This window comes from Enhydra lutris, unplaced genomic scaffold (genome assembly GCF_002288905.1).
Source record: "Enhydra lutris kenyoni isolate GAN:26980312 unplaced genomic scaffold, ASM228890v2 scaffoldscaffold47, whole genome shotgun sequence".
NCBI lineage: Eukaryota > Metazoa > Chordata > Mammalia > Carnivora > Mustelidae > Enhydra > Enhydra lutris.
In genome coordinates, this window is record NW_019154131.1 from 14,341,631 (window position 1) to 14,356,864 (window position 15,234).

Sequence of the window (15,234 nt, forward strand, 5' to 3'; positions counted from 1 at the left end):
TTGCTGTATACGATATTCCCCTATTTATCTCACTTTTTTCCTCCCTTTATCTATGTTTATCACCAATGAAAAGTCAATGAAGGGGATTTAATGTCTGATCTTATTTATTTGTCACTCTTAGAAAATCTCATTTTTGACTGGACTCAGACTTAGAGGTAGAAGCTCTCAGAGAGGACAGCCTCCGTCTCTTGGCAATCTGTTCCTGACGTTTTTCTTTGGCCTCCTAAACAAAACAAAAAAGCAGTTACAGCTTGTCCGGCTTAAAAATCCAAAGTCAGGCCTGACTTTCCCTCCCCCAGTCTTCTTGACTTACCTTCATTCTCTTGGCCAAAAGTTTAGCATATTCTGCAGCCTCTTCCTTATTTTTCTTAGTGCGCTGTTTCTTCAAAGCAATACGCCGACGTTTGTGTTGGAGGACACGTGGAGTAACAAGACGCTGTATCTTGGGCGCTTTGGTTCTAGGTTTCTTACCTGAAAATTTAGATGACGATTCAATCACTTATCAATACCATGTTCATCAGGATCCACATCTACATTTTAAAAACATTACTAACAGGACTACCTAGGACTTACATGTATGAAGCCTTTTAAGTCAAATCTAAACTACTATATAACTCAATAGACTTACTACCCTGTCAACAAAACCCAAAACGGGCTAAATATTCTCAAAAGAGAAACTGGTTAAGTCCTTCTGAAAAGTGAAGAGATCAACTTTGTCTACTGGGTGCCAGTGTTTTCCCGATTGACACATTTAATCCTAAAACAGCTCATCAAACTACATCACTAGTTTGGATGTCAGCTTCTAGACTATATATAAATTTAGGCTACTCTGTGAAGGGGGGAAGTCATACCCCAAGTTTTCTACTCAACTTCAATTTCCCTTCCACAGTAAGATTGTCTTTATAGGGTATTACATATTTGTGTACTTTAGGACACAAGAGCATTATTTTAAAACAGTATTAACTGTGCATGTGTAACTTATCTATGAAAACTAAAGCTCTATCTGCACCAATCCCCTAACCACACTCTGAAATCCCATTTATGCTTGAATTCAGTATTTGCCAAGGCAGATCCTGCCAACCTAAGGAACAAAACCACTAACATTAGAATGTGCAGTGCACAGTTCACAGGGTATCTTTACTTAGCCTGTGTATTAAGTCCCAAATTCTACGGTTTATAGATCTGCTTTCAAGCAGATGGCTCTTTAGATGTAATCATCTGAGTCTGTAGACACCTGGTGGGAATAACAAATAGCTCATGCAAATTCTAAAACTCAAACACCTTAAAAATACAAGAATGATGCTATTATCACCTGTTAACCAGAACATTTAACTACACTGGTATTGCCAGTGGTGTTCCAACTGCCATGTACCTGCCACTTCTAAATGTAAACTACAGAAGAGTAACTTGTCCTTTGTTACTATATCCCCAACTCTTAAAATAGTACCTCGCACATAAGTGGTTCCGATATCTGCAGTGACCCATGAGCACTCACTATATGCCAGGTTTAAGTTTTCAAGTACCCAGTGCCAAAACCCAACCCATTTTTTTTTCCCATTTGTCAAGAAAACCCGAACTGAACTGACATGCTCTTTACTCCACGTTAACATAAATAAATACTCATACACTTTACTAGAGAGACAAATCATTTTACAGAGCACTGCTGCCTCACCAGTGACAGGTTATGTTCCCTAACAAACCATGTCTACTATATACCATCTCAAAATATTAAAACTCCAAAACCCAAACACCTCTTCCTAGGGTTATTTTTTTTTTTTTTTAAGATTTTCTCCATTCATTTGAGAGAGATACAAAGACAGAGCACACACAGGGTGAGAGGCAGAGGAAGCAGCAGACTCCCCGATGACAGCCCCACATGAGGCTCAATCCCGGGACCTGGAAATCATGAAAACTATCTGAGCCACCCAGGCGCCCTGTTGCTAGGATTTTGAATCAAGTATTTTTATTCTAATGGCCACAACTCCTACAATTAATATCCACATCTCAGATCAAGAAAATAAAGGCCAGGAGTTAACAGTCCCAGAATTTCCTATTATCTTCCTGACTCCTAACCAAAAGTAATGAACTTTAGGTCTGGTAAGTTATCTTCCGATAAACATACACAGTAACCCAGGCAAAATTTCACGTAAAATTCTAATACTCTAGAGAACCATCAGATACAACAAGGATTAGTAACAAGTGCCCATCTTGACCCTCTTCCCAATATCTTCCTAAAATACTTACAGTAAATACATAATAGGTGGACTTTCTATTATCTGTACAAGATGCTACAGACAACCGAAATTAAGCAAACCCTGAACTGCATAATTTCCCCTACCTTCTTTGTTTAAGGGCTTTCTCACAACATACTGGCGGACGTCATCTTCTTTAGAGAGATTGAAGAGTTTGCGGATTCTGCTGGCTCTTTTGGGCCCCAGGCGTCGAGGCACAGTAGTATCAGTGAGTCCAGGAATATCCTTCTCCCCTGAGGAGGAAAGTGATCAGAACTTTTTAGTTCCACAACTTGCTTATAAACAAGAACCGTAATTACTGTTTATGCACTGGTAAAGAAACAAGTCCAATGGACAAACTGGATACTGCAAATAAAAAACCATTTTGGTAATCAGTGTCAGGGGCGCCTGGGTGGCTCAGTGGGTTAAGCCTCTGCCTTCAGCTCAGGTCATGATCTCAGGGTCCTGGGATCAAGCCCGGCATAGGGCTCTCTGCTCGAGAGGGAGTCTGCTCCCCAGCGCCCTGGCTCTGCCTACTTGTGACCTCTCTGTCAAAGAATAAAATCTTTAAAAATAAATAAATCAGTGTCAACAGAAACTGAACTCAAGAACACAAGTAAACCTCACCTTTCTTTACAATGACCAAGTTGAGAACACTGAGATTGGCATCCACGATGCAACCCCGAACAGATTTGCGCTTTCTCTCTCCTGTCCTCCTTGGTCTGTAGCAGGAATGCCCCTTACTCAGCAGCAGGCGGACACGGCCATGGGTCAAGACACCCTGCTTCATGGGGAAGCCTTGTTTGTCATTGCCACCACTGATTCGGACCACATAACCCTGCAGAATAGTGACACGTTGTAAAATAAAGGATTACGGCCCTTAAATCCTAAATCAAAGCCAATTTGAAACTTACAGTTTTCTCTGGTTACGAAGTTTTGTCTGTCTCTTCAATTTGCCAACATCAACGAGCAAATTCTTTTCAATTAAGTCCTACTTCTAACCTATGTCTTACTAGATGTAACAGTTCCAGCAATGGAAAGATGGTAAGAAACGAAAGTACAAACGAGCAACCAACCAAAACAACCCTTGTTGGCACTTTCTAAAGAACTTTAGGTATATTTTCTCCTTTGACGTACACGGAACCCCGCAAGGTGACAGCTCTACTTCAAACGTGGAAGTATGTAACCCAAGGTCAGAAGACAGAACCCGGAGCACGAACCCCGCTACACAGTTACCAATTAGCAACAGCACCGACGAGCTCTTGAGCAGCTCAGACAATTTAATTCGGTAACCAACCTTCCATTCTTCACCGAGGGCGTCAGCAGCAACTTCTGTGGCCATACGCTTCTCATAAAAGGTACGAAGTTTGCGTTCATCGTCCACTTCAATGAGTTTCTGGCAGCCAGTAGCTGGGAAAGAGATGTTCAGCTAAGGATTAAGGGGGGAGGAAGGGGAGAAGAGCTTTAGAAAACCGCAGAACCACCAAAAAGCCTTTATGTAACCCCCCAGACGAGGAGCTGATACCTTGACGTGTCGGTTTTGTTAGCTAAAGCACACGTGTGCATAATAACGCATAAATATCGCACTAAAACCAGGCTAATTTTTCCTCAAGCCTCGCGGAATGACTCCGGGGCCGAGGACCCTCCGCAGCCTTTCAGCCCGACAGAGCAAAAAGCGCGACCCACCGGCCGCCAACGAGGCAGCAGGGCCGCATTCGCCCGGCGGAGCTTGAGGACGCCACCATGGCGCTCCCCGCCCGGCGCGGCTCCAGCTGTAATCGCTCGCCATCCGCTCTCCTGAGGGCCCTCGGATCCGAGAGCGGCAGGCTTTCTCCCGCCTCAGACTCTTCTCCACCTGGAGCTAGGACTCTGGAGAGCCAGGACGGTAGCACTGCAACGTTCTGGGGCTCGATTCACCTCCCCCGAGCCCATTTCAAAAGCCTCCACAACTTCCTACCTTCATCCTGAAGCAGCCTACCGCCTCCGAGGCGCCACGAAAAAGAGGCCCGACTTCCGCTTAGCCCATGTCTCATAGGCACTTCTAATTCTCGCGATATAAGCTGTCGCCAGGGATAGCGGAAGTGAGCGCCGGCGGGCGGTACTTCCGGAGGCGGGGTTAATTAGCACTCGGAGGTGGGCTCTGCCGGCAATGGGACACCAGCTGTTCCGCGCAAGTTTGTTTCTGAAGGTTATATTCTCCCCAGGTTGACCTGTTCCGCTCTGTCCTGAACCAGGGTGGACTCCCGGCTGGGTCCCGAACACTCTGCCTTTGCTGGTACCATAGGGGAAGGGCAGGACCAGAGTTCAGCTCTTTTGGTCTCTCCTGTACGTTAGACACCGTCTGAAGATTTTTAGTTTTTAGTTGAGAAGCTTGCGGTGCTCTGGTTCCGGTTGTTCACAGCAGGACGCCCTAAAAACCGTGATTTGTTTTACTGTCTGTCCTCTAACCGCTCTACCGTCATCGTCGTTCTGTCGCAGAATCACACCTTCCCATTGGCCCAGGCCAATAACCACAATTACCCTAAGTTAAGCCAGGCCACCATCGGTGCATTTTAAATGGTCTCCCTGGCTTCTGTCTTGCCTCTGGATCTTTTACAACGAAAAATTATATCGCTGTTGCTAGAAATGCATCATTTTCCACTGCAGTTAAATACTTCGCAATCTCCTGTCCCTGACCTCAAACATCCCACAAATTCACCTATTGCCATTTGTTAATATTATGTAGGTCGTTCAGATTAGATGTCCCAAGAAAAACCTTTCCTGTCCACGCTCCCTATAATAGTATCCCACCTTTTATCTCTGGTATAGCACTGTTTTCCCTTCTCATACTTAATGATACATAATTGATATGTTTATGGTCTCTGCCCTCTCCTAAATGATAAATTAGGCAGGGCTACTGTCTAAACTTCTCTATGGAACACATAGGACACAGCAAAGTGCAGGGCACATAAAGAATAAGCATTCAGTAAGTATTTGTTAACTTATAACCCCAGCTCTGGTAGCTATTAGTATATTACAGTGTGGTAGTATGGAACCAGCCAGTAGAGGGAGAATAAGTGAATGTGTTATAGTAAATGTTGAATCTGCAGTGATGCAATTCTTTTTTTTTTTTTTAAGGTTTTATTTATTTATTTGACAGACAGAGATCACAAGCAGACAGAGAAGCAGGCAGAGAGAGGAGGAAGCAGGCTCCCCGCTGAGCAGAGAGCCTGATGTGGGGCTGGATCCCAGGACCCTGGGATCATGACCTGAGCCCAAGGCAGAGGCTTTAACCCACTGAGCCACCCAGGTGCCCCAGTGATGCAATTCTTAATAGTACACAAGACATGAGAAAGATACAGTGCATTTGATAGTCCTCCAGAACATTCCTGGGAAGGCAAGAATGGGAACCCGGGTGGTCTAATTCTGAAGACCACACTCAGCATTTATTGTCTATTATTTACTCCATATTTTTTTCAAGAAATAAAAACTGCATTTCAGGTAAACAATAATTTACTTTCCAAGATGATTACATCCCTTCTTCTCCTTCTTCTCCTCCATTGTTGTCACCACCTTCTTCTTCTTCTTCTTCTTCTTCTTCTTCTTTTCCTCCTCCTTCTTCTTCTTCTTCTTTTTTTTAACATCACGTCTTCTTCTTCAGTATCACAAAGTTTGGAGTTTAGGCCCGTTTCACATTCGAAATTGAAATAGTACTACTAAATCCTGTTTGATCACCTAGTATTAATGTATAGAATGTTGGTGAAATGACACATTTAAAACCTGTGGAATTTTTTGGTAATGAGGTGAAATTGATATAACAAAATTAATCATTTTTAAGTAAACAGTTCATCGGCATTCAGTACATTGACAATGTTGTGCATCTACCACCTCTGTCTAGTTCCAGAAGGACACTGTGTCCCCATTAAACAATTGCTCCCCGTTCCCTTTTTCCAGCACCCAATGGCAATCACAGCCTGAGTGCTGTCTCTATGGATTTACATCTTCTGTAAATAGAATTACACAATATGCGAACTTCATGTCTGGCTTCTCATGTTTTTGAAGTTCAACCACCTTGTAGCATTTATTAATATTTCATTCTTTTTTATGATTGAACGATATTCCACTATAAAGACTATAATTTGTTTATCCATTCATTCATCCATTGACGGACATTTGGATCATTTCCAACTTTTAACTCACGAGTAGCGCTGGTACATTTGAGTATCTGTCTTTAATTCTTTGGAGTATATACCTAAAAGTGGTATATACCTAAAAGTGGAATTGCTGGGTCATATGTAAATTTTGTGTTTAACTCCTGGAAGAACTGCCCAACGGTTTTCACAGCTGCTGAGCCATTTTATATTCCCACCAGCAATGGATGATTGTTCCAATGTCTCCAAATCCCAGCCAACACGTGTTGGCCTTTTTTATGTCTTCTTTGGAAAAATAGGAAGCTATTCAAGTACTTTACCCAACTGTGTTTTTTAGCTCTGTTTTCACTGAAGTAGTAGTAATAGTGAGTTAATGTGAGACAAAGAGTCAAACCAAGACTACTTCTCAGATTTTTCTTCTTCTTTTCATGTATTTTTTAATTGTGGTAAAAAACACAAAATTTACCATCTTAATCACTTCTAAGTATACAGGTCATATGTTAAATATAATTGCAGGACACCTGGGTGGCTCAGTTAGTTAAACATCTGACTCTTGATTTCAGCTCAGGTCATGATCTTAGGGTTGTGATATTGAGCCCCGTATATTGGGGTCTGTGCTGTACTTAAGATTCTCTCTCTTCCTCTTCCTCTCCCACTTGCTCATGTGAGCTCTCTCTCTCAAATAAATAAGCCTTAAAAAATATGTATATATACACATATATTATTTTTATATATAATATATATATAAAATCACGTTGTTGTGAAACAGGTCCTCAGAACTTTTTCATCTCGCAAAACTGGAACTCTATACCCATTAAACAACTCCTCCTCCTCCCTACCCCACCCCACCCACCCCACCCTCAGTAACCACCATTCTACTTGGTTTATTTATTTTTTTTTTTTAAGATTTTATTTATTTATTTGACAGAGAGAGATCACAAGCAGGCAGAGAGGCAGGTAGAGAGGCAGGTAGAGAGAGAGGAGGAAGCAGGCTCCCTGCTGAGCAGAGAGCCCAATGCGGGGCTCGATCCCAGGACCCTGGGATCATGACCTGAGCCGAAGGCAGCGGCTTAACCCACTGAGCCACCCAGGCGCCCCTCTACTTGGTTTATATGAAGTATCTCAAGTAGTCAAATTCATAGAAATGGAATCATGTAGTACTTATCTTTTTGTGATGCTTATTTCACTTAGCATAATGTCTTAAAAATTCATCCATGCTGTAGCCTGTAAAAGCCTTCCTTTTTAAAGCTGAAGAATATTCCATTGTGTCTATATTCCACATTTTGTTTATTCATCTGTTGATGAGTATCTGCGTTACTTCTTCTACCACTTAGCTGTTGTGAATAAGGCTGCTATGGCAGGTGAGAATTCTACCACTGAACCAACAATGTATGAATAATGCTGCTATGAACATAGATGTGAATATATCTGTTTAAGCCTCTGCTTTCATTTCTTTTGGATATATACCCAGAAGTGGCACTGTTGAATCATATAGAAGTTCTATTTTTAATTTTTTAAAAAGATTTTTATTTATTTATTTCAGAGAGAGAGCTCAAAAGAGAGCACAAGCTGGGGGCAGGGGCAGAGAGAGAAGCAGACTCTACGCTTAGCAGGGAGTCTGACATGGGGCTCCATTCCAGGACCCTGGGATCATGACCTGAGCTGAAGGCAGAGGCTTAACCCACTGAGCCATCCAGGTGCCACTATTTTTAATTTTTTTGAAGAAACTCTGTACTCTTTCCCATAACGGTCACAACATTTTATAATCTCATCAATAGTACAAAAGGGCTGCTATACTCATTTTGAATTAGTTTGTCTTGTTGAGTTGTTAAGAGTTCTTTGCATATTCAGAATATTATAACTTTTATTAGATATATTATGTGCAAATATGTTCTCCCGTTCTGTAGGTGTCTTCTTTCTTTCTTTCAAGACTTTATTTATTTATTTGAAAGAGAGAGAGCTCACAAGTAGGCAGAGAGGCAAGCAGAGAGAAAGAGGGGGGAAGCAGACTCCCTGCTGAGCAGAGAGCCATATGTGGAGCTCGGAGCTCGATCCCAGGACCCTGAGATCATGACCTGAGCCAAACGCAGAGGCTTAACCCACTGAGTCACCCAGTTGCCCCTCCACTTTCCTGATAATGTCTTTTTTTTTTTAAGATTTTATTTATTTATTTGACAGAGATCAGAAGTAGGCAGAGATGCAGGCAGAAAGAAAGAGGAGGAAGCAGGCTCCCTGCTGAGCAGGGAGTCCAACGTGGGGCTCCATGCCACGACCCTGAGATCATGACCTGAGCCGAAGGCAGAGGCTTAACCCACTGAGCCACCCAGGCGCCCCGTAATGTCTTTTGATGTACAATAGTTTTTAATTTTGGTGAAGTCCAATTTATCTATTTTTTTTTTTCTTTATGACCATGCTTTTGTTGTTATATCTGAGACAAATCCATTGCCAAATCCAAAGTCAGGATGATTTACCCCTATATTTTTAAAAAACTTTTATTTACTTATTTGAGAGAGAGAGAGAGAGAGAGAGCACGAGAGGGGAGGAGGGCAGAGGGAGAGGGAGAATTAGACTCCTCACGGAGCAGGGAGCCTGTCATGGGACTCTACCCCAGGACCCTGGATTATGACCTGAGCTGAAGGCAGATAAGTATTGAATGAGCCACCCAGGCGCCCTGTGTTTTCTTTCAAGAACTGTATTGAGTTCTTTTATTTGGCTCGTTGATCCATTTTGAGTTAATTTGTTAGTATGGTGTGAGGTAGTGAATCCAACTTTATTCTTTTGCATGTAGCTATCAGCTGTCCCACCATTTGTTATTGAGACTATTCTTTCCCTCATTGAATGATCTTGGCACCCTTGTTGAAAATCAAATGGCCATAGATGTATGAGTTTATGAGTCTGGACTCTCAGTTCTATTCCATTGGTCTGTATGTCTATCCTGCTAGTTCCATGCTGTTTTGACTTGTAGCTTTGTAGTAAGTCTCCGAAATCGGAAATGTGAGTCCTGAGACCTGAGCTGAATGTAGACACTTGGTTTGGCTCTTCTTTTCAAGATTGTCTTAGCTCTTTGGGATCCCTTGTACTTCCATATGAATTTTATGCCCATTTATGAAAAGTATGCCCTGTTGGAATTTTGAGAGGGATTACATTTAATCCATAGATCAGTTTTATCATCCGTACAACATTGAGTTTTCCAATTCATAACACAGAATGTCTTTCCATTCATTTAGGTCTTCTTTAATTTATTTCACCGATGTTTTGTGGTTACCAGCTTGCAAGTCTTCTATCTCCTTGATTCATTTTATTCCTAGGTATTTTATCCTTTGGGATTGTTTTCTTAATTTCCTTTTCAGATTATTCATTGCTGGTGTATAGAAACACAACTGATTTTTGTGTGTTCATCTTATTTCCTAAAACTGCTGAATTTATTTGTTTTCTTATGGTGTCTTTGGGATCTTCTATTTATGATCATCTCATCTATGAATATAGTTTTACCTCTTTCTTTTCCGTTTGAATGCTCTTCATGCATTCATTCATTCCTAATTGCTCTGCCAAGACCTTCCAGTACAATGTCAACTAGCAGCATTGAAAGCAGGCATCCTGTGTATATAGTCTTGTCAGTTTTAGAATCACCTGAAAAATTTTGAGGCATAGAAATGATAGCTGGGATTCCAAGTCTATTTTCTATTTGATCTTTTTTTTTCTTCATGAGTAAAGCTGGAATTATGAAAGTTTCTCTTGCAAGTCAGCCAAAAGCTTTTAACTGATAAACGTCTAGTGCCTGTGTACTTCCTGATGCATAAATGGCTCATACCAACCTTTGCTCTGAAATCTGTCATTGTTCCAAAGAGACTTGGCTGTGTCTACTACATTCAACTGCAGTCTCTGATGTGCGACAGGCAATCTCTTGCATAAATGGCAACTTTTTGTTTCAGTGCTGCATCACAGTAATGTTAAGCATATGCTCAACAAATACCAGCCCCAAGTATGCAACATGGAACTTCATGATGCTGCTCTTTCAAGTACTTCGGTTGTATTAAGAAACAAATGAATAGGAAACTGTCCAGGAAAGAACAGTCACAACTTAACTTAACTTTCAGCCTTGTGGCTAGTAAGTCCACTTGGCACTGATTTAAGACTGGTTTTGATACTGAAATGCTCAAATAGAAAGGAATGTGAGTCTTAGAATTAAGAAAACATGGTCTGTTGCAGTAAACAAAGAATGAGGACTATCTCTCAGAAAATATGTAGCCAGGTTCCCCAGATATTTTTGAATGAGAAAAGTTAGGTTTTTTTTTAATAAGAAAGGAAATAATAAAATAGAGATGCGTTTGTTAATTGGTTACCTAATTAAATTGACTACTTTTACCAAGTGGCAGTAGGGTAGAGGGAACAGCAATGACAACAGGTTGTCCCTGGCTGTGGAGGCATGGACTGGCCTGTCTCCTGCCAGGTCCCTGGGTGGGCTGGCTGGCTCTCTGACCATGGCTAGAGGGGCTGGAGAAAGGACAGCACCCTTTCAGGATCTCCAAGTCACAGACAGGAAGGTCTCCTGCCAGGTCCTTGTGCCAGCAGGACTGTTCACAGGCTGCTGCTGGGATGGGCTGGAGTCCAGTTCCAGGACTGTTTCAAATTCTGCTGTTTGACCAAGTTTGACAGGCTTACTTCCAGGAGCTCCTGGATCCCAGCCAAGAGTGTCTTGGAGCCAGCTCATAGGCCACTTCAGGGACTCCAGCCAGGACTGAGGTCCTCATGCCTGTTACCCCACGCACCGGTAGGTGTGACTCCTCTCAAGGCCTTTCGCATACGGTGCTGCTCACAGAACCAAAGCCAGATGGGGCTGTAGCCAAGTCATGGGGTGACAGAGCTGTTTCTGCATCTGTGGCCAGAGTGCAGCCGGAGTGAGGGCCTGCCTTTCTTGAAACAGCTCTCCTTGGTCTTGGCCTGCACTGGGGTTTCATAGTCTACCTGATCTTGAGGCTCCCACAAAGGCACTTTGTCCCTGTTGGATGCCAAATTATTATTGTTGAGGATACAGATATGAGCAAGGAGGTCTTTTTTTTTTTTCTTTAAGATTTTATTTATGTGAGAGAGAGACAGAGACAGAGAGCATGAGTGAGGGGAGGGGCAGAAGGAGGGGAGCTCAATTCCAGGACCCCAGGATCATGACCTGAGTTGAATGTAGACACTTAACCAACTGAGCCACCGAGGCGCCCCCAAGCAAGGGATGTCTTATTTGGTCATCTTGCTGACATTAGTACTTTAAATATTCCTTTTATAAAGGTTTGACTTCTATGTAAATGTTGTAAATATTTTTTAAAAAGTAAAAGGATTTTTTAAAAAATCACAAAATTGAAAAAGAAACAAATTAATTCTCAAATTGAAATATAGTCAGATAAAAAATTTCAAGAAACTGGGGTGCCTGGGTGGCGCAGTGGGTTAAAGCCTCTGCCTTCGGCTCAGGTCATAATCTCAGGGTCCTGGAATCGAGCCCCGCATCAGGCTCTCTGCTCAGCAGGGAGCTTGCTTCCTTTTCTCTCTCTGCCTGCTTCTCTGCCTGCTTGTGATCTCCGTCTGTCAAATAAATAAATAAAATCTTTAAAAAAAAAATTTCAAGAAACTTTTGAAGACAGTATTCTAACTATGTATTCCTGGTGGGGGATATATTCTAAGGACCAAAAGAAGTGCAAGAAGATCTTAAATTTTACTTAGTAAATTTGCTAATGATCATTGTATTAGTCTCAATTCTGAAACTATTTTGTGTATATTATAAGACACAGAACGAATAAATCCACTGAGGTCTTAGGAACCAGGATTTTCACTGTGGGATATCTAAATGTAGGGGGGGAAATGTAGAATCTTGTGGAGTCCGATCTGAATTAGAGGTATGCATGCATATATATATATATGCACACACATAGATTGTGTATGTGTGTGTGAGAGAGAGAATGGGGGAATAGGGAAGGAAAAGGAAGGGGAAGGAAGATATTTGGAAACAACTGGTAAAACTTAAATATGGACTATGTATTAGACTGTATTACTTAAATAACGTTAAGTTTTAGGTACGGTGGTGATATTGAGGCTATGTGGCAGAATAACCTTATTCTTAGGAAGTGTCTGCTGAAATATTCAGAGGTGAAATACCATGGTGTTTGTAATTTACTTTCAAATGGTTCAGGAAAAATGTATATACACACACATACTATATACTATTTTATATATATAGCATATATACACAGGAGAGTATATATATGGGGGAAGTGGAAGCAAATATAAAAAATGTTAAATGAGTGTCACCTGGGTGGCTCAGTCAGTTTAACATCTGACTCTTGATTTTGGCTTGGGTCATGATCTCAGGGTCCTGGGATCAAATGGGGTGGGGGTGGTGATCTACTTGGATTCTCTTTCTCCGTCTCCCTCTGCCCCTCCCCCAGTCCATGCACACGTGTGGGCGCACATTTTTGCTCGCTCTCTCTCTCCCTAAAATAAATAAATAAATCTTTTATAAAAGTGGTTAATTTTCACTGTATCCTTTCCAATTTTCTTCAGTTTTGGCATTTTTCAATGGAAACAAAAAATTAAATGAAGAGATTCAAGGGGTAGAATGCACAGAACTTTACAATTAATAGAAGGGGGAGTGGAGGGACAGCTGAATCAGGAATGCCACCTAGATTTCTGGCTTGTCACGGGGGTGTCATCACTGAGATGGGGAGCTTTGAAAGAAGGGCAGGCATACAGAGAGTGGTGAGACTTCCAGGTTGGACACACCAAGTGTGAAGTGTCTAGGGGATACACAGGTGGAAACAGCCAACAGGCTGTTGGACAGACAGGTTTGGAGGCTGAGTGACACAGCGAAGAAGGTGAGCTTTGAATTGGGGACCTGTGTGAATCTGCTAGAGCTGCCATAACAAAATACCACGGCAGGTGGTATTTAGGTGGTTAAACAGCAGAAATTTGTTTTCTTACAATTTTGGATCTAGAAGTCTCAGAACCAAGGTGTTGGTGGGATTGGTTTCTTCTGAGGCCTTACTCCCTGGCTTGTAGGTGGCCTTTTCTCTGTGTCTTCAGTGCTCTGTCCTCCCTGTGTGTCTGTGTCCTAATCTCTTCTCCAGTTATATAAATCAGGTTCCATCTTAAAGACCTCATTTTATTTATTTTTTTTAAAGATTTTATTTATTCATTTGCCAGAGAGAGAGAGAAAGAGAGAGAGAGAGAGAACATATGCATAAACAGGGTTAGTGGGAGAAGAAGGCTCTCCACCAAGCCAGGAGCCCGATGTGGGACTCAATCTCACAACCCTAGGATTGTGGCCTGAGCTGAAGGCAGACGCTTAACTGTCTGAGCCACCCAGGCATCCTTTAAACATGTCATTTTTAACTGAATTACCTCACTAAAGACCGTATCTCAAACTAGTCACATTCTGATGCCCTGAGGTTAGGATTTCAACTTAAGAATGGGGGCGGGGAAAAAATTCAGCCCATACCAGGGCCTGAAGGTAGTCTCTGACCAGGAGAAACCTGACCAAACAGAATACTTTCTTATATTCAATAGCATTAAGTTAAATAATCCCCAAGAGCAATCAGTAAAGGTAAAATTTCCCCTAACTCACTGGTAAATGAGTTTTTCAAGTGTGTTTGGGAAACGGGATACTTTCCAAAAGGAGGCATAAATACAGAAAGGAAGAGAAGTAATAAGGGAGGAAGTGAGTTTGTACATTTCAGTAAACTCTCTCATATTTGGCCCAACTCGAGTAAGCAGGGAAAAAAAGATCATTTTGAACACAACAAAATTAATTTCAAGGGCAATTCCTACTTGTAGGAAGAAACTAATTTTAAATATGCCCCACTGTGTTTGGGAAAGGAAGTAAAATCAAAGAAGTGAAGTTAGAAAAACTCCTTGGCATTATTTCTGTAACTATATCCAGGAGCAAGAATTACAATGGATTTCTCACCCCTTGGGTCAGGGACTAAGTGATGTTTTTGCAGATTTGTGGCAAATAAACTCTGGCATGTATTTATGAAATATTTGGTGGTGGGCAGGAGGGAACAGGAATGACAGGAAAGGTACAGTAATAAACCTGGTTTATTGTTTGTTTGAATCAAATCAAGTCACTATATTAGGGCAATCTTTTTGTCCCATGCGTTTTCATTCCTTCATAGCTGTGTGACCTTGGACAACTGACTTGCTCTCTCTGTGTCTTAGTTTCCCCATCTGTAAAATGATGGTAATACCTTTCTTCTAGAATTCTTGCCAGGGATAAATGAACTAACAAGTGAAAAAGTTAAGCAGTTTTCGTTGCAGAGCAGATTCTCAGTGGAGGTTAGCAATCCCCTCCTCCCAACTCGGCGTTTATCATCAAGGTCAACAGCCGGTCCGTCTAATTTTGTTCGTGTCCTGCCCACTGCCAGCAATGTTAAGTTGTGCTGGTATGGGGAGTCTTCCCCCACCCCCCCGGCACCTGAACCCACGATGACCTTACTACAAGGAGGAAATGGAAGTTTGAAAGGGGGGGGGGTCATGGCTGTGTGACCTTGGACAACTGACTTGCTCTCTCTGTGTCTTAGTTTCCCCATCTGTAAAATGATGGTAATACCTTTCTTCTAGAATTCTTGCCAGGGATAAATGAACTAACAAGTGAAAAAGTTAAGCAGTTTTCGTTGCAGAGCAGATTCTCAGTGGAGGTTAGCAATCCCCTCCTCCCAACTCGGCGTTTATCATCAAGGTCAACAGCCGGTCCGTCTAATTTTGTTCGTGTCCTGCCCACTGCCAGCAATGTTAAGTTGTGCTGGTATGGGGAGTCTTCCCCCACCCCCCCGGCACCTGAACCCACGATGACCTTACTACAAGGAGGAAATGGAAGTTTGAAAGGGGGGGGG

General features: G+C 42.1%; 1 protein-coding gene across 2 annotated transcripts; it reads right to left on the reverse strand.

The window, feature by feature from the left end:
- Positions 1-82: 82 nt before the first annotated feature.
- Positions 83-15,183, reverse strand: LOC111156567 (ribosomal protein S6). 2 transcript variants are annotated; one of them, XM_022517547.1, is made up of 7 exons: positions 15,179-15,183; positions 4,189-4,195; positions 3,529-3,660; positions 2,859-3,069; positions 2,339-2,485; positions 314-471; positions 83-223 (listed from the first exon to the last, which is right to left on the reverse strand). In XM_022517547.1, exons 2-7 carry the CDS (start codon positions 4,192-4,194, stop codon positions 128-130), a joined length of 750 nt encoding a protein of 249 aa, XP_022373255.1. In that variant the 5' UTR covers position 4,195; positions 15,179-15,183; the 3' UTR covers positions 83-127. The 2 variants fall into 2 exon arrangements, with proteins under 2 accessions (XP_022373255.1, XP_022373254.1); XM_022517546.1 differs by lacking the exon at positions 15,179-15,183 and having other exon boundaries at positions 4,189-4,275.
- Positions 15,184-15,234: the final 51 nt, after the last annotated feature.